Below are 20,668 nucleotides of genomic sequence, written 5' to 3'. Positions count from 1 at the left end.
AAAACCGAAACTGTCAGTATCGTCATGAAATAATTATTACTCATAGTATGCAAAGAATCTAATTACGTCATACAAATTATAGAAAATTTATGTGCCAGTCACCAATAAACCTAACTAAATTATTACACTCGGCAGAACTAGAGGGGTTTTTGTTTTTTCGTAAAAACCCAAAATAGGCTATAAAAAATGAAGTTATATATACCCTGCCGCGACTATAATGTTCGAAAATAATTAATAGACTTTTACGAAATTTAATAACCCTGACCTTTCTTCGCGCATCCATAAATGAATACTAAGCAGATATTGGACAACACAAATTGTGTAATAAAAATATTACCTAGGTAAAATAAAATATAAAAATTTAAAAAGTTTTAAATTCATCAAAAGCCAGTTACAAGAAAAAATTATTATTATTCCAATAAGCCAAAAACCAGGTGAAAGTACCGTTCCTGAACAAATGCACTGTGCTAATAAATCTTAAGGTACTTTAAAAAAAGCATGTCATCAATCAGGAAGATTAAATTTTTGACTAAACGTAATTTCCAGGCATAAAAAACTGTTGTTAGCAACCAAATATTGCTTAACGACAATTTGCACCGACAGCAAGATGATTATCTGGTTAACAGCGTGTAATATTAATATTATTAATAAGTAAAAGCCGACACAAAAGGAATTCATGACATTAAAAAGTTGGTAGTCAATGCGGTTCAGTTCAGGTCAACGAGATGGCATGACAATTATCCATTAACGACAAAGTTGAAATTAGATTTCAAGGCTTGCGCCTACGGATACATAGCCATCTCACCCATCTCTATTAAGTGTATTAAATTGACAATAACTTACACCATTACGACTGGTGGGATTTTTCTTCAAGGTATTCTTGAATTTGAGTGATTTGCGGAAGGACTGAAATAACCATGCGGTTAAGCCACATTCCCTAGTTCTTCCTTATTATTATTCATTTGACAAGCTTTACCTATATGTTGTGTTCACTGGTCGACTTGGTGAGCCCCAATTTTAAAACCTCAAACTTACAAGTTAAGATTTGCAATGAAATAACCAACATTTACTTTCGTTAATAAAACAGACTGTTCCGCTTGAAGATATGGGTATTATGTCTAGCTTCATGGTCGCAAGTTTCGCTGCGTTATTTTATTAAAATTCGCAGTTATGTAGGTCTCTTGGTACACGAGAAACGGTTACGCACTCATTCCTTCCAATGCAAATAATATTTTATATTGATTTTGTTGGAATACGTTGTCCACATTTTAGAGGCATAATAAGAAATTTATTTTATTTAGGACAAATGAGGAAGTTATAATTTAAATATTATAATAATTATTTAAAGATTAAAGGAAATTTCATTTGGGCATAAGATCATTTAATGTTAGGTAATGTCTCTTTTATAGTAAAATATATATAATGGAGCTACTTGGATAAAATAAACAATTGTTGACCTATTTTTTATAAACATACCTAATTTAAAAGAAAACCTGGTTTCTTAATCACAGCAAAATATTATACTTTCCCTCTCATTAAACAGATAGATAGAGAGACAGAATTTATAACTCACTTTATAGATCGTTTTCAAAAGTATTCCTAAAGTGGGGTAAGGGTAAGTTATTAGTGATTTTTTAGAAATAATATATGAAACGTCGCCCCTTAATAAAAATTTTTAGATGTATTTTTCCTAAATTAATTTACCAAAAACAATGTAAGGAGTTTTTTTTTAGTAAGATAATCAGGAAATTGTAATATTTTTCTGGTAAATAGAATTCAATATAAAATTATTCTTAGTCAAAAAAAATTAGGTCAAATAGACGATTGAAACCATGACTTGATGATTAAGTATTGTAGAAGTGAATTATGATTTTAATATTGCCTTGAATGATATTTTTGAGATCTACAAATTTATTTCTAAATGTCAACAAATTATCTCTAGGGGTAAATTCATAAAACAGATTCTTGAGCCTCTACTTGAGAAAAACGATAGTTCCTTTGTAGCTTTTAGGAAAATTTTCTTGTCTTCTTGTTTCTTATCTGAATACAAAAAGTTATTTTAAAAACCACAATAAAAAACCCCAAATTTTTCTCCGAAATAATGTTGTTTTTAAGAAAACATAAATTTGTATAAAAATTAAATTGTTTCATCCTCTACTTAACTACACATGTTTTGCCTTACAAGGATTGGTACAGATTTAATTTAAAAACAGCAGGGTGTGATGATGCCTTCATAAACCAAAACTTGTATCAGCTATATATTTGTATCAGCTATTATAAGTCAAATTTAAAAAATTAAGGATACTATTGATTTGGGCTTTCCACTTACTAAACTTTTGTTACAAAATTTAAAATCTTTGAAAACAATGGAGGGAATTTTTGTATTTTCAGGCTGAAAATATTGCCTAATTGACATTTCAATTAGTGGGTAGATATCTCTAAACCACTCTCCACCACTGCATCATTTCAATGTCAAAAAATGAGCTCTCAAAAAGTTATGCCGGAACAACTGGGAAACAAATGTACATCTACTCTTTCTTTTCCAGAGGGTGAATTTAATAGAAAGGCTGTAATAAATTAATAATAGTTGAGAGTAAAAGGGAATATACTCCACAATTTATTGCGAATAATGGGGCTACGTCCGCAAGAAATACGTCCTGGATTTCACCACTAAGAACTGCTGCATGGACAGGTACACCATAAGCAACAGCTTCATTTGGATTGAAGCTCAGGTTCAATTGTTTGCCATTGAAGAGGTTCTGTAGCAGTTGTTGAATCTTAGAATTTCTTGTTGGGCGACTAACTGAAACAGTATCGTATATTGAACCCTTGTTCATTTTTGCATCAGCAAGGTCTTTGTCCACTGGTTGAAGCATTCTTCTAAGCAGATCGGCATCTCCTTTGACCTGAAGACCTGGCCCTTGTAATTTTGGTGCAGAAATCGATGCTCTCAAACAGTGCATAGATTTCAATGACGGATTCTGTACTTAGTGACAGAGTCTTCTTGATCCGCCCTTAATCTCCTTAATGCCTTTGAAGTCATCGGCGAAATGATTAATCAACCTGTTGTCAAAGTACTCACCTCCAAGATGGAGACATCAAAGGTATCTCCAACCAAATCACTTTTGCTGGTTTTCGTTGGAAATCATTTAAGTATACTTATACGGTGATAAAGGCATCTTTTACAGGCTGTCTCAGGTATGCTTAAGCAATTTCCTTGATTCTCGTTAGGACCATGAAACTGACTTCTTTCCTTCTTTAAATTCTACCGATTTTCGGTTTTCCACTGTCACTGTCACAACTTTAAACGTCCAATGCTTAATGTCCTGCGGGATTTTCGGGTTGTCAAAATTGCCAATCAATCTTTTACCATTGAAGACGAAGTTTGAAGGGTTCATAGCCACTTGGTTCTTCGGTAAATGCAACACAACTGGGGTTTGTGCGGTTGTAAATAAATTTATGTTTAATTCGATTGTGGGATTCAAAGAATGGAGTAAGAGACCATCTATAAAGGTTGGGAAATTGAAGATTACGCATACTCCAAAATAATAGAAACACGTCGATCAGCGGTCACCTCCGGTCGTCTGATAGATATTTGCTCTTTTTATTTTTTACAGAATAACAATAATAATATCGATCTTCTAATAATAATATCGACATACCTCATTTTACTATGTGACTACACGCTGATCTGTTGAATTTTTAAGCGCTTTTTTTCTCTCAGCTGATCATGGATGTTTATACTCCTTCCGAAAGAGTTTAAATTAATCAATGGTTTTATGGAGAAAATTCGGCAGTATGATATAGAGATTTGATTTACATTTGAAAATTCTAATTTACTTATTTCCATAGACATATTAAAATTACATATTAAAACTAAAACTAGACTCACTAATTAATTAAAACCACAATCAAAGAATGCCTTTTTGACATATTAGTACTCTTACGACATGGCAAGAATTTCAGCAAGCAGTCAAACCATAGGAAAGGATTGAAAGAACTGCAGCATAGCAAAATGTTTTTAAGGTGCAGGAGTCAACATAATCTCTCTACTGCAAAATTGCAAAATTGCTTCAAGACAACCTATTGCGCACTGACTCTACCTGATGCCAAGTAGATATCAAAACAAATGGCTATCAACAATAATACCTAAAAATTTGGAGAGTTGTGCTGAATCAAGTTGTAAGAATCATCTCTCAGAAGTACGCTCCTCTCCTGATTGACTCGGATTGAGGGTGGAGACCATAAAATTTGTCTTTAAGCTGTTCCAGCAAAGACTAGACCATTTTTCTGACACCAGGATGCCATGTGAGCTATGCATTTGCTACCCAGTGGATGGACATTTCCATAGTCTTGACTAGGCACTATGCCTAAGGTGTCGTCTGCAAAAAAGATTACATAGCAGTCTTCCAAATCTAATAGACCGATTACTTCGAAAAAGCAATTTTAAATATGGTTTTGAACGTTTAGACATCCTTGTGTCTTTAGGATTGGCATAAATGCCATACTTCTGTCGAAAGGTCTAGAAGCAAGAACGACTGGAAGAAATGGTTTGTAGTGTTGGAGAGAAACTGTGTATGGACCATTAAAGTGTTACTAGAATTTGAAAAAAGAGAGGAGATATTTCCTGAAAAGAAGTGGCGACGAATAAAATTTTGTAAAAGTGTTTTGTAAGTGAAAATCTTAAACAAAATATTTTTTTAGATGAATTTTCTTTTGCAGTATATGGGAAGCACAATCCTCTCGTTATTAGATATTAGCCTATGGAAAATGAGCACCGAAGTTTTCAATTCCTTACTCAGTATTAATCAGTTTCAATTCCTAACTCCGTACTATTTTGGGCGACCATATTATAAGAATTGCTTGAAAATTTAGAAATACCTTAAGTTTCACGTAATATTTTGCAATATTTTATTACAATAATACAGTTAAGATGCTTAGTGAAACGTTATATTAAAAGGACGTAGTAGAACGCACAAAATGCAGGCGTGTACGTTATCATATTCTGTCTTTAAGAACCTCTCTATGCGTAATAATTGATTCTTCAATCTGTATATTAGTTTTAATTAAAAAAAAATAATTTTGATTTTTAATCCAATAAAAAAAATTAAGATTAAATATTTTTCAAAATATTATATTTAATTTCATTAAAAATTTCCCGAAAAACATTGATCTTATATAATTAAAGTTCTTACTAACTTTTTAACTAAAATTTTTAACTAGAAACTTAGTAGACTAGTACTCCAGTTAAAAAAATGTACTACGATAAATCTGTATCAAACTAACAGAAAACAATACTTTTCTTAATAATTTTATATTATTTTTATGATAACTAAACACTGAATAACTTTTAACTAATTAAAAAACAAAAAATTAACCAGCTTGAAGCATCTAAATATAATTAACGACCAATGAACCATCGACAAAAAGTACTTCAAAGGTGCACGAACGGGACAGTAAAAGTAATTTAGAATTTGGATATTATGAACGCTTTCAGCTTCCAAAATTAAATGGCCGAGATCAAAGAAATTTTTTTGCCTTGTGCCCATTAAAAACTCGATTTCATTGTGACCGAAAAGTAGTTGGTTAAACCTACACTAAAATATGCTTGACCACTGGAGCGTGCGTTATGTCGAAGCCGTAATTTTAAATCATATTGCATAACACCTTCGATTTTTTATCCTGTATGGGTAAATACGTGATACAACAGAACCATTTGTTTTGACCCATTGACTGCCAAGACAATTTTAGAATTGTAAGCTTGACTTGCTTTTGCCAAAGCAAATTAACGGTCTTACGTCTTAGAATTTCCTTCTGCACCTTATGTATGATTGCGTATGAACTTATTTAAGGTTTAAGCTTTTAAGGCAATATTATCATAAGAATAAGGATCATAATACAACCTTTTACTTTAAGGCTTTTAATATGTTAGATCAATGTCATTATCGAATTTAATTTATTCTTAAAACTCTTTCGCGCTTCTTCAGACCTCTTTAAAGCGACTTCGGTGTTCTCGGATTATTTTTCTTGATAAACATTTAACCCTCACTAATAAATCGTAAGTAGCCAGATCATCACTTACACTTGTCAAAGTTTTATTATCCTTTTTTGGGACAGGTTTTAAAAAGGCCACTGAGTCTTAGCCAAATATTTCGATGCGCCGGCTTCTTTTAATCGCTTAATGTATTTGAACATACCGAAGATAATCCATTTAATCACTAGATTACATGGGCATAAAACATTGAAAATTCAAATTTTTTTTCTCCGCAGGAAGCCTATTCTGACTACGGCATTGTTTAATTATAGCCAAATAACTTAAACCATTCCACTCAAAGAGTTATAATTATTCTGATATAGAGAAATTAAATTGCTTTTATCATTAATATTAATTGCAATCGAAAGTTTTTTAAATAAAAAAATTAATATTTAAAGCATTTTTTATATGCAGTTTTAAAGCAGTAAAACCTTTATTTAGGCACGTTTTAATAGGTCAAAAAATATTTTATAGGCAAAGTAATTATTGATTTATTATAATCGAGGTTCGTTAATTAGCTTGGAGTTTTTGGAGAAAAATTAATGATCAAACGCATAAAGTATCATAATAGTTGGTGTTTAGGTCCAGTTTGGTGTAAATGTATTTTCGCTTTAAAATCCGCTATATTGTGTCAGAAAAATAGCGCCAACTATTATATAACCTAAAATAATTATTTTTGTTATATAATAAATTCCATGACACAAATAGGTTTTTAAAGTCATTATATTTAGCTTCCAGGCTTTTGAGATATTTTTAATTTTTTTTATGCTTTTGAAATATTTTCTTTATCTTTCAGACATTTGAAACGAATATTCAGTTAATTTCAGGCTGTCTTATATATTCTTCAGGCATTTCAGGAATGTCTTAATTTTATGCCATGTCCTTCACGTAAAAGGCTTTTAAAATAATTTTTCAATTCATTTTAGGAATTTTAATATTTTTTCTTTTAAATATTATTTAAGTAATTTTTTACATTTTCAGCCATTTCACATAATCTTTTTTATATCTTCCAGAAATAAAAAATATTTATTCGGTTTATATGATCCAGGCTTTTAAAGTCATTATATTTTGCTTCTAGATTTTTTTTTTGAGACATTTCATTTTTTCCCATGCTTTTGGAATAAATATTCAATTTATTTTAGGCTGTTCTATTAATTTTGCATATCTTGCAAATGTATATTTTGTGTCTTTCAGACATTTAAGGTTTAAAGGTTTGAGTTTAAGGTTCTCCTTTATTCCAGGCATTTTACGCCATTTTATATTCTTTTTAGGCATTTCAGGCTATTTTTTTAAGTATTTGAAATAAATACATGGATAATTGTCTATTTTATTCTGGGAAATTTAATATTTTTTTCCAGGCTCTTAAAGTAATATTTTAGATTTTCCAGACATTTGTTTTTCCGTTTTAAATGACTTTTAGGCTTTTAAAGTCATTGTATTTTGCGTCTAGATCTTAAAGATAATTTATGTTTTTTAAATATTTTTTTATTCTCCCGGGCATTTGAAATCAATATTCAGTTAATTCAAGGTATTCAATTAATTTTAAATATCTTTTAGGCATAATATGCCTCTCAGGCATTTCAATTTTTAATTTAAAGTAATTTACGTAAAGAACGTATTTTAAGTCTTTGAATTAACATTTTATATTTTTTATTCTTTAAGAATGATTTTTTAATTTATTCTTCGAGACAGTTTAAATTTTATTTTATTCCAGAGTTTTTCAGTAAATTGGAAAAAAAATGCCTTCTAGGAAGTAAAAATATTTTTTCATTTATTATGACTTACAGCATTACTATTACAGTATTATATTTTGCTTCCACATTTTAGAGACAATCTATTTTGGTTGAATTTTTTTTTTCATCTTCAGGTATTTGAAATAAATATTCAGTTAATTTCAGGCTGTTCTATTAATTTTGTATATCTTCTAAGCATTGTAAATAGTGTTTATGTCATTCGATCATTTAAAAGAGGATTTCATTCCATGATGCAATGCCTTTCAGGTATTTTAGGTATTTTTTAATGTTACTTCTGGTATTTTACGTAAAAAACATCTTTCAAGTATTTGAAATTATGCATTTCATATTTTTTGGGCATTTGAAATATTTTTTAATTTTTTCCATATAGGCAGGCATTTGAAATGAATATTCAATTAGTTCTAGGCTGTTCCATTAATTTTAGATATCTGTCAGGCATTGTAAATAGTTTTTTAGCCATTTCTCATCATTTTATATGCCTTTCAGACATTTTTAGTTTTACGCCAAGTATTTTACGTAAAAAATATCTTTTAAATATTTGAAATATTATTTTATATTTTCTAGGCCTTTGGAATATTTCCTTACGTTCCAGGAATTTAAAACAAATATTTAATTAATTCTAGGCTGTTCTGTGAATTTTATTTATCTTCCAGGCATTGTAGATAGTTATGTCTTTCAGTAATTTACGATAAGGTTTCAGTGTATTCCAGGCATTTTACGTTATTTTATATTTCTTTCAGGCATTTCAGATATTTCTAATTTTACTTGCGGTATTTTAATAAAGAACATCTTTCAAGTATTTGAAATAACATTTAATATTTTTTTGGCTTATGTAATACTTTTTAAATTTGTCATAGAAATGTTAGTATTTTTTCAGGCATATTAAATATTATTTTATTCCCGGATTTTACAGTAATTTTTCGTATTTTGACACAATTTATTTTATGTCTCTCAGGAATTAAAAATATTTGTTCTTTTTATATGATTTCCAAGCCTTTGAGGTCATTATATTTTGCTTCCAGATTTTAGAGACATTTTATATTTTCCATAGGATTGGAATGACCTTTGGAATTTTTTTCCAGGCATTTGAAATAAATATCCAGTTTATTTTAATCTATTCTATTAACTTTGTATTTCAGGTTTTAAAGTCATTTTTTGTATTTTCTAGCCACTTGAAATTTAAAATATAATTTTTTATACATTTGATATTTTTCAGGCTCTTGAAACATTTTTTTAATTTATTCTAGGAATTTTAATATTTTTTCCAGGTATTTTAAATATGATAAATATGATGTTTTTGGATTTTTTTTATTTTCCAGGCATTTAAAACAAATATTTAGTTAATTCCAGGATTTTTAATATTTTGTATAACTTACAGGCATTGTAGATAGTTTTTACGTCTTTTAGTCATTTTAAATCAGGTTTCACTTTACTCCAAGCATTTCACGAAATTTTTATGACTTTCAGGTATCTTAGATAATTTTTAATTTTACTTCAGGTACTTTACGTAAACAACGTCTTTCAAGTAGTTGAATTATAATTTTATATTTTTCGGCCTGTTGCAATAATTTTCAAATTACGTTAGGAATTTTAATGTTTTTTCTTTATTGTATTTTAAAATATCATTTTATTTTAGATTTTTACAGTCATTTTTAATATTTTTCAGGCAAGTGACAATTAAGTAAATTTTAATTATTTTTCCATATTTCAAGTAGGGTAATTTTTTATATCCCCTAGATATTTAAGGTAATCTTAAGTTTCTTCTGACAGTTTTTCGTTCTATAGCAGATAGAGTAATAATAAAAATATTTTTTAGACATACATTGCTTCTTGACTAGTATTGATAGAATTCAAAATGATATTTATATCAGTTTGTATAATCAAATACATATACTTAAATAGGTGAATGTAGTGGTGTTTGAATCTTAGATTAATCAAAAGAAACGATTTAAATAAACAAAATACGTTCACAAAGTCCTTCGTTCAATAATCTTGGAAAATCCTTGAAAATACTCAAAAACGTTTAATAAATTTCAAAGTAAACAGGCTTTTTCTGCATGCCACGTAAAGCTGCTCGTATAAAGTGAATTACCAAAAAAAGTTAGGAACAAGAAAAGGATGCATGCACCATGCGTTTGACGAGATTGACCCTTATATCGGCGATTCAATGCAAATTATCGATTTTTCTTTTAAACGGGTAACAGTATAACTGCATTCTATTGCGAAGGAAAATAAAAGAAGACCGAGAAGAATCTTAAACGCCTCCTGTAATTAAGTGTCAAAAATGAATTGGAGAGGTGGTGCTTAGGTACTCCTTAAGAACAAGTGCATTGTTAATACACCAGTAGCGTTACTAAGGAGCTATAAAAATACCTTTCTTCCATTAAGGTTTCGTGTTTAACTTATAAATGATGCTTGGCAATGGTACAAAGTTGTTATTGGAAATAAGAATTGCATATTAACTTGTGCTTTATAGAACAGTTGCTGGAATTAAACTTAATGATGGACAGGTCAGATGTTAGTGAATATTACAATGTCTAATGATAGTGATAGAAAACATGGAATATCTTACTTTGGAGATGTCTAAGTGCTGGCAGAAATATTCGCATGTAATGCAACATATGATGAATTTATTGCAGCAATTCTTGCTCATTATTATATTCTCCTTCATGAAGCGTCAAAATAAAAGAGTTCGGATCCGGGGATCGCGGTGGTCAAGATACTTTTTCACCCCTCATGACCCATTTTTTGATAGATTTTGTTTAAAAGTTGCCATCTTTTACAACTAAAATAAAACGTTTAAAGTGGATAGAATTCAGTTAGAAACATCTATTCAAAATGTAATGGTATTTAGTATTCTTCTAAGCTTCTCGTTTTTAAACCCTTAAAGCTGATCGTAATTACCTATCTCCAGGCAAATAAACTCATTTATTTAAATCTTTTATTAGTTAAAGTTATCCAACATAGAATTTGTAGTATTTTTTTAAATTAAAAAAAATGTATGTTTCAGTTAAATTAATTTTAAAACTCTTATAGATTATTGCTTGAGTAATTTACTAATAATTTAATAATCTATCTAGATGCCTAGATTTAATAATTCATCACAAAATGCAATCAGCTAAAATTTATTCCTCCAAACATGTTTATTTATCATCAAAAATAGTCTCGTAACTCATATAACATTAATGATTGCTATAAATAAGCGATCACAAATAGTTCTACTTAGAGGATTAGCTGTAGCAATTATTTATAAGGCATCCAAGGATTAATCACCTTGTCTAATGTGACAAAATGCCTTAAACTAAAATACTTTATAAACCCAGAAAACAATGTACTAGACCTACAACAACAAGTGTTATAACAACTCAACAACGAAGATATACAACCTGTTTAAATTATCGTCTGATATTTAGATACAGACAGCGAGACATGCTGATGGTTATATACTTGACAATAACAACATTTGCCTTTATAGAGAAACTGTAATTAAAACCTTACTTTGTTCTGCTAGTACTGCTTAAATTACCATCGTTTGTCAAAGGCTAAAAGCTGTAATCCTATATTTTCTCGTACATGCTGTAATATATATTATGGATATTAATAAAACATATGGTCTGATTTTATATTACCCATATTCGAATAAAATGTATCTTCTATTGAGAAAAGCTGTTCATTATGTCATGATTCTCAATAAGTGACAAGCATGGTACATTAAAACGCAAGGGAGTATAAATAAATCCGCATGTTAAAACGTCAAAACGCACATTGAAAAATATATATTCGTGTGTGGCGAGATATAAGGTGGACAATGCAACATTTTGAAAGCGAAATGGCACGACATTAGTCAGGTTGCACCCAAGTTGTCACAGATTTTTTAACTCGTTAAAGGTAAACACATGAACTGTCTTATCTAGACAACTTAGTTGTTAATTAAAAGTAGTCTCGACCATTTTTGTTGGGTTATTGTGGGAAACCACTAACACCAACTGGTGTTGGTAGTGAGCAACTGGTTTGTCAAGGGTGTTTTGATCAGACAATTTGTTGGTGCTATTTGCGAGTGAGATATGAGTATGCCAGGTCAAGTGGAGATTAAAATATAGAAAAGGACAAGTTACTTAAAGATGATATGTCTTTTATTTGCCATGTAGAACGTATTAATCTAGAAGAGACTTTCCTAGACTCTTAAATGATTCAAAATTGTTGCATAATTCAACGGATTTTTGATTGGGTTTCAAGTAAAATTGTCCATGTTTCTGTTCTGGTAAGAGTTTTGGTTTAGATATGTACTTTTAACTCGTTAAAGCTTAAAGTTAGATTTTTTAATTAGTTAAAGGTAAACATATGAACTGTCTGACCATTTTTGTTGGCTTCTTTTAATTAAATTTTTCTAATTTTTCCATTTGATTAACGTAGTACTCCATTTACACTTTCCAGTTAACAAGGGCGCATTGTGTTCCGTTCTATCGAACTATCCCGATTTTTATTTAATTTAGAACTCGCCCCCGGATAATACTCCAGGAATTATTTTATTTTGTAAACATTGTGAGGCCGAAATTTTGTGTTTTTCGAGAGTAAATTTATAAGTCTGTTGTCGCATGTTATGTTTAACTAAAGCGAGTTCCCTAATTAGCAAATGGCTTTTTATTAATTGACTAATGAATCAATCATGTTTTATCTTTCCCGGATACAAAACTTCTCCCTGTTCCAGGAATATTTAAAAAAGAAAAATAAATATGGAAATTTGCGCCCCGATAAAATCGCCACATTTTATGAATTTCGGGGAAGGATTTTCGCGATTCCCCAAGACGTCTCCCACCCTGATATAAATCTTCTGGAGTATTATGAAAATCGTTGAAAAAGTCTAATAAAAAAAAATTTTATTGTGGGAAACCACTAATACCAACTGGTATTGGTAGTGACCAACTGTTTTCTCAAGGGAGTTTTGATCAGACAATTTGTTTCAATAAGAGTGAAATATGAGTATGCCAGGTAAAGTGTGATAAGACGTATCCAGGACATAATCGTGGTACCGCAGGGTGTAATATTAAACCGAATTGCTTCAGCTTTGTTTTTATCATTTAAGTGACATTTTCTCCTTTGGAAGATAGGATTTTAGGACCAAGTCCTACAGATACGGACTCTTGTTCTCCGGTAAGTACTTCTTTATCCCTTTAACCTCAAAATGCCTTGTTTAAGGAGGAAAGGTTGGATACGCAGATGTCATAGGATGGGGAACGTCATTCGTGTACCATCGATACTAATATTCATGATGATAATAGAGGATTTCGCAGTAAGTTTTTGTGTGTAAATTATTCTAGATGTTTTAAGGTTGATGCGTGAAGTTTTTTATGCTTCATTGTTGGTTGATGTTAGTTTATTAGTTTAAAATTTTGAGAATTGAAATAATAAAAGAAATTATGTCTTTTACTTGCCATGTAGAAAGTACCAATCTAGAAGAGACTTTCTTAGATTCTTTAATGATTCTGAATTGTTACATAATTCAACGGATTTTTGATTGGGTTTAAAGTAAAATTGTTTATGTTTCTGATGTTCTGATCTGAAAATTACCAGGCTTATTAATTACAAAAATTAATAAATATGGTATTTATTAGATGATTGCCAATAATACAGGTTGTGAATCCTTGGGTGATTTTAATGATGAAGTTAATATCAAAATATTTCCAAAACTTTTTAATTTTTGAGCTTCAAGTTTTAAGAGAAAAATAAAGTTTTCAGATACTTTAATTTATTTTAAAGTATTTTCTGACAACTTGATTATTTTTAAAATTCTTCATTATTATTACAAAAAATATATTTTATAAGCTACTTTAGAGTACGATGTACTATGATGTACCGTTTCAGCACTCAGTTAATAAAAACCCTGTATTTAGGCTCCTAAAGGAATTTTTGAATTGTTCGATAAATTCCTTGAAAGATCATAGTACAATGATATGCACAAAAATTTAGACAAATTAGGAGTTTTGACCAATAAAGAAGTACCCATTATCTGAAATCAGATATATCCTAACTAACATTATCATGAAATATAATGTTAAATACCTTAATTTATTCTTCTTTGTTTGCTAAAAGAGCAACGGCGGAGAAACGTCACTCAGACAATGACAAGGTAAACATAAACAATGAATCAACTGGTACTGGGAACTCTGGAGCAACGGATGTTGGGGGCGACCATCTGCAACAGGGATTTACTTTGGGACAAAGTCGAAAACGTACAAATACAAATCGTAATCGGAATCTGGTTTTAGGGGAAGCGGACTTTCGAGGTGATGAAAATTTCGCAGGTTCAGTAAATAGGAAATATTTTTATCTGGGACGCGTTAAAATGGGAGTGACCCCTGGTTTTATTGAAGATCACATTAAAAAGCGGTGCCCTCAGATTAGGGACCTTAAAGTAGAATTGTTGCCAGTTAACGGTAAGACTATTTCTTTTAAGATAAGCATCAACGGCGATTGTAGGGATGATTTTTTAAGGCCGGATAACTGGCCTAGAGGGGTTATCTAGCGAAAATTTTGGTTAAATCATAAACGCAAGATAAATTTTCATCAAAATCAAATGAATCAAACCATAATTTAGTGCGGGATGGCCCTTCTGGTTCAGGTGTTTGCGTGTATTATGCTAATACAGGTGGTATGAGAACTAAAATAAAAGATTTTCAGCAGGCACTTAGTTGCTGCTGCTATGATATTGTTATGATTGCAGAGACTTGGTTAACATCTGAATATTCAGATGCTGAAATTGCACTTGATTAGAATGTCCCTTAATATCAATAAGTGCCATAAGATTACTTTTTCTAAGCAAAGAAATCCTATTGCTTTTCTTTATAAAAAAAAAATGTAGCAATTGGTGTCAAAACAGAGGTTTCTGACTTAGGAATATTTATTGACTCCAGGTTGTCTTTTAAAAGTCACATCAATCAGGTGACTGGTAGGGCAATGAAAATGCTGGGTTTTATCCAACGGTCGACAACTGATTTGTCTTTGTTTACTTTATTGCTCTCTTGTTAGGCTCATCTTGGAGTATTGCTCAATTGTGTGGTCCCCATCATATAACTGCTACATTGAGCAGATTGAAAAAACTCAAAATAAATTTTTAAGCGTGGCTGCTTTTAGATGTGGTTACAGGAGATAGGAGTATTACTATCAGTGGGTCAGGAATAACCTGAACTTACCCACATTACAGTCACGAAGAACATTACTCGACTTATGTTTTATGCATAAGGTTTTAAATGCTACTATAGATTGTCCCGAGTTATTGTCTCTTTTTAAACTTAGGGTGCCTTCCAGATTGAATAGAGAATCAGAAATATTTTCAGTCCCATACCACCATACCAATTATGATATTAATGAGCCAATTACACGAATGGCTCGAAGTGCTAATGGTCTGTGAGGACAGATAAGCTTTTTTGACTCTAGGATTACATCTTTTAAGGGGCAGTTAAAGAATATTATTTCATAGGGGCTTTAATTAATTAACTCATCTACACCTTTCATTGATTTATAGATAGTTTTGTATCTGAATATATAGTTGGATCAATGGATCTTTGCGTTCACGTCACTAAACTATCATTCAACTCAACACAATTGTTTCTCATCCGCTCTCTTTCTAATTTAGACAAATCAAATGAGAAAGAGCACAGAACGTAAGTCTTCAAAATACTCGACCTACTGTCGGAGCGACAGTTATGAGTTAGACAAGGACAAACATCCGATCGCATGTCTATGATAAACTTTCAACATCATTGGCTCCCCGTCGGGTTTTAAAATCGAATATTTCCTTCCGGGAGGGTACCCGTTTTCACAAAAATGTACTAAATATAATACATTTTTTATATAGAAGTATACTGGTATAATATATATTTTATGTTTAGATATTAAAAAAATTACTTGTTTTCTTCTAATGAACAAAGGAAACCACGGCTTGTAAATAAAACAAGTTTTAATTTAGAATTTGCTGTAATAGCACCTCATGTTTAGTACATTTTGTGGAAAGTTCTTTGTACATCTTAGATCTTCGTCTGCAACCACAAGCAACCATGTTTGTTTATGTTCTCGACTTTGCTTTGCCTTGCCAAAGAGTTTTAGAGATATTTGATTTGTTTTGTTTTCTTATTTACTGTTCATCGTTGTGTTTTGTGTTTCGTTGAAGCTCTATTGAAATAGTTTTTTGCCAAACCTTTTTCTGTTTTACAAAGAGTTCTTTCATAAAGACACAAGTTCTTTACATTTTCATAAAGATGAAAATGTACTGGATATGTGGAAAAAATCATTAGAGAAATGTACACCAGAAGTATGGAACGCTAAGGTTTGCCACACTGAAAAAATAATCAAGGACTGGTATGATAGGGAAGTCATTATTGAAGAGATACCCGAAATTCTAATTAGTTTAAACAGTGAAACTAGCTCGGAAGATAGTGACAGTGATTATTCATAACTGAATTTTCTATCTTAAACTTATTGATATTTTTTTTGTTCAATGAGAAAAAACTTGTTTTGAAAAAAATGTTTTGGTGTAATAATATTTGGGTTACGGTATAATATACGGGTTGCTCAAAAACCTATTATTTTTTTTAAGTTTCAAAATTAAATGTCGCCGCCACTGATGCTGGTTTGACAACTGATTGATTCATATAAACATCGACCTTGAACACGTGATGACGTAAACGCAAAGATCCATTGATCCAACTATATATGTTTGTATGGGTATGCTATGTAACACTTTTGTAAATGGATTCCGTAAATAAATAAATAAATAAATAGGACATTTACTTATGACCTATATCTAACATTTATGACATACGTGATACTTTTGGGTCAAATATTAAGAGACTTCCAAATATTCATTATTCCCATATTCCTCTTAGAATAATCTACATTGTCATCATGTCAGATACATATTTCGTTGCAAAATATTTTGTACATTTAATCACACACTTCAAACACCAGGCGATACCTAGTCAGCTTTAAGGTAAAATCACTGTTTATATAAGATTCCAATTCCAGAAATAATTTTGGAATAAGAATAGTAAATATTTAATCCAGATTTTTCTTCTGGAACTTAGAATGAATACAATGGGAAAATCTATCTAAGTCTAATCTAGTCTATATGTCTAAGTCTATCTAAATCTATTAAGTCTCAGGTACTGCAAAGGATTTTCCTTTTTCTCTTGTTATAGACAATATGGAATTGGAATTTAAATTATACCCAAAAATCTGGAAACGGCATATTGATGAAACTTTTGCTGATACTGATACTTTTGTTGATGATACTTGACATTAAGCCATATAGACAAGATTAAAATATCATCACGTATAGTAACGAAACTCGTGGAAAAATGGTTCTTAAGGAGCTCTACTAAAAAGGGAGAGAGGCAATTACCCATGGCAGTATCCTCCAATTGTTCATAATACGAATTGTTGTATTTAAAATATCTTATGACATACAGCTTTATTAATTTGTTAGTTCTTGGATATAATAGAAACCATTACTTTCCAAAAGTTGGATCAGATATTCCAAAGTTCTTGGTATAGGAATGTTATACATTGAAAGAAACTAGAAATCCATCTTCGCTTAAAATGAAATTAATAACTTTTGAAATAAATCATTGCTTGTTTTCGACTAAAAAATATTCATAAGGTTTTTTAAAGTTTTATCTGTCTCAAATTTCTTTATTAAAAACTTTGACAAGTTCGGGAATCTATAGTGAAGATAATTGGTTTCATTTTATTGTTAGGCTTATGGATTTTTGGTAAACATTATAATTTTTGAATTGTCGGGTTCGAACTTGAATTGATCTGATGAAAAAATAAGTTTTTTCTTAGAAATCTTGTCATGTGGGTTATTATCAATAAGATCATCAACTCGTTTAAAATATTCTGCTTTATCTATAATAACAACCTTGTTTCCTTTGTCAGGTTTTAAATAGAAGCAACCCTTTTCTCTCAGTCATTTAATAATATTAGAACCTGTGTTTTCAACTTTTTTTACTCTAGATTCGTTTGTCTAAAAGTGAGTTTTTTAAAAAGTGTGTATACTCCTACCTCTAAAATGCTACCTATACCATATAACTATTTATTCTCAAAATCTACTAATTTTTATTTAGCAAAAACTTTAGCCTATTTGGCAAAATGAGATTTAGTTTTAAAAGATGCATCGATATATTTTAGAAAGATTGCAAGATTTTAGAAATCATTATGGAAATATATTGAAATTGCATAATCCTATACACAATTAGATATAGATAAAAAAAAGATTAAAATTTAATATGGTTAAAGAAAAATATATATAATTCTTTCGTCACATTGCGTCTGTATTTAAAAAAAATTAACTGGTTCAATGGCCACGATGCAGTGGGTCTCAGCAAAAAAATCAAAACGTTCACTTTCGGCGCTTAAATCTAAATTAACAAATAAACGCGTTTCTTTTCCTTTCTTTGAAATACGTTACTGTGGTAGGTATCTTTTTTCGATAATTTGATAAATCTGTAAAAGGAACTTTAATTTCTTGTTACATTAATTTCGTTGGTGGTCATTTACAGGTTTCTTGATAATTATGAAAGATCCATTTTTTTTTATAGATTGTTAATAATTCACAAATAGAAAAAAAATCTATATAACAGTTGATCAAGATCTTAGAGCAAATTCAAGCTTATACTGGAAGATGCTATATTGACCTACATGACCTAACAGAATACTTGGTTGGAGGTAGGGACATCCGAAATTCTGCTATAAAAAGCAAAAAAAAAATAGCAATGCACTGGGTTATCTAATGAAACCAATTGAATTACATTGATTACAACGAATTTGAAAATTAAATTGAAAGATTTTTTTACATACCTGAAACCATCGAATCCATCATCCGATCCATTGACTGTCAAGACAGGTGCGCGAGCATATGCCTTGGCTACTCGTCTGTTTCTTTCCAAAACAATGACTTTTGCCCAGATCTCATCATCGATCTGTGTCCATTTATCTAGGACTTCCTGTATATGATCCTGGAATCAATAAAAAGGAATATTAGTGATATGATGCAGAAATCATTAAATTTTGAATAATTTTCTAATTGTGATATCAAATTGGCTTGGAGATAATTAATTAATTATAAAATAACAATGTTCTTATGCTTTACCTTATCTCGAAATTGTTTCAAAATCCCCAAATCCAAAAATATATATATTTTTTAATTTTAGCTTTTTGCACATTCTGGGCTAATTATAATAAATAAAGCTTTTATCTGATTTCCTAAGCAAATCCTTTCAAGATTTAATTTTTCCTGTATTTGGAATTTCAAGACAATTACTATAAGAAATCCGAAAGATGTTCTTAAATTTTTTTTTGGTGAACACAACAAAATTATCTAAACTTATTTAACATACAATAGTAATTAAAAATATACGGTATAGATTGGGTAGCATTGGTGATTGTATAATGTCTAATTTAAAGTCCACCCAAGGCTGCATTTAACATCCTTTTACGGAAAATTAAACAAAAAAGTTGCAATTAGATTATTTAACTTAGAAGTATACGCAACTAACTTTTATATAAATGATATAGTTTTAAGTCAGTCAGCAAAATAAACTTTCACGATTTCCACATAATATATTGTTAGAATCTTAAATGCTGCAGTATTGTAATTAAAGTATGCAATTTCAACGTTGACTTGAGTTAGACTAATAAAAATAATATGCTCGGCGAGGTTTATTTAAAAAATTGCTCATTATTGATACCAAAAAAGAAAAGAGAAATTTGAGAAAACGGTCTAACCACAAGGCGGCATGAAAAACTTTAAACATTATTTAATTGTCTTTATTTTCAAATAAAATTTTTATGATACTTATGCAGTCGACTTTTTTTAGTTAGTTTACCACAAATTCTCATTTTTGTAGGTTGCGTTTAAACTTTACGATTTGATTACTTTCGTTTAAAAGTGTTTTTTTTTTAATAAAATATACCGTTGTAGTAATTGGTTATCTCGGTATTCACTGGATTATGTTCTTCATTCGCTGTTTTTTTTATTAAAATTGGCGATGTGCAGAATGCTCTTTTTAGTCGGTAGAGGTTTTGCAAGATCAACGAATTTTATGTATTATGTAATCAAAAAGCTTCCTATTTGGTATTTATTGATAGATCGTGGCCAATTTTCGATTACTTCTACTTTATCTGGATCAGTTTTGATATCATTCGCTCATATTACATGGTCGAGTTTCTTTTTGGAAGCTTAGCAGAAAGTTGGTCATTCGGAGCTAAACAAATAGTTCTTGAACATTCTTTAGGTATTCTTCAAATCCTTTTTCCAATATTATTATATCATTTAAATAAAGACTATTTCTCAAGTCACTCCACGCAATGTAGCTTTCCTAAGTTTCTTAAAGGTGGCTAAGGCATTATGGAGTGAAAATGGCATAACTGTAAACTGCCAAGTCCTATTTCATTTGACCACACAGATTTTTTCTTATTTTCTGATTATATTACCTTCTGGATACGCATCACCTAAAAATCTCCACGTTCAAGTGTTCAGCGTGTCCCGGGTATTGTCTTTCTTATTAATATCATTCAGTCACCATAATTTCTTTTCTTTTATTGTAACTGGAGAGGTTTAAGGGTTTTATTACATATAAAGTCTTAATTTCTTGCAGAATTAAAGAAATTTCACTGTGTATAGCTATCGGAATCCTTCCAGGTGCTTAATTTATCGGAGTATTAGCATTTTCTTAATTATCATTAACATCTTCAGTTTTAATTCAAATCTCACGTATTAATTCACTGCACCAAATCAATACTTCCCAGATCAATATTCTGTAAGAAGAATACATCTTAATTTTGTTCAATAGGATGTCGCAATTTTATATTCTGGTTCACTATC

General features: G+C 30.3%; 1 protein-coding gene across 2 annotated transcripts in view; it reads right to left on the bottom strand.

Moving 5' to 3' along the window:
- The window catches only part of LOC126749180 (uncharacterized), a 185,354-nt gene that overhangs the window by 33,757 nt on the left and 130,929 nt on the right, over positions 1–20,668 (bottom strand). For both annotated transcript variants that reach the window (XM_050458860.1, XM_050458861.1), the window contains exon 3: positions 18,643–18,800. In XM_050458860.1, the coding sequence (XP_050314817.1) occupies positions 18,643–18,800 (158 nt within the window). The remainder of the gene's footprint in view (positions 1–18,642; positions 18,801–20,668) is intronic.

This window comes from Anthonomus grandis, chromosome 22 (assembly GCF_022605725.1).
Source record: "Anthonomus grandis grandis chromosome 22, icAntGran1.3, whole genome shotgun sequence".
In the NCBI taxonomy this organism is placed as follows: domain Eukaryota; kingdom Metazoa; phylum Arthropoda; class Insecta; order Coleoptera; family Curculionidae; genus Anthonomus; species Anthonomus grandis.
The sequence above is the reverse complement of the archived record's forward strand: the minus strand, read 5'-3'. Positions and strand labels throughout refer to the sequence as shown.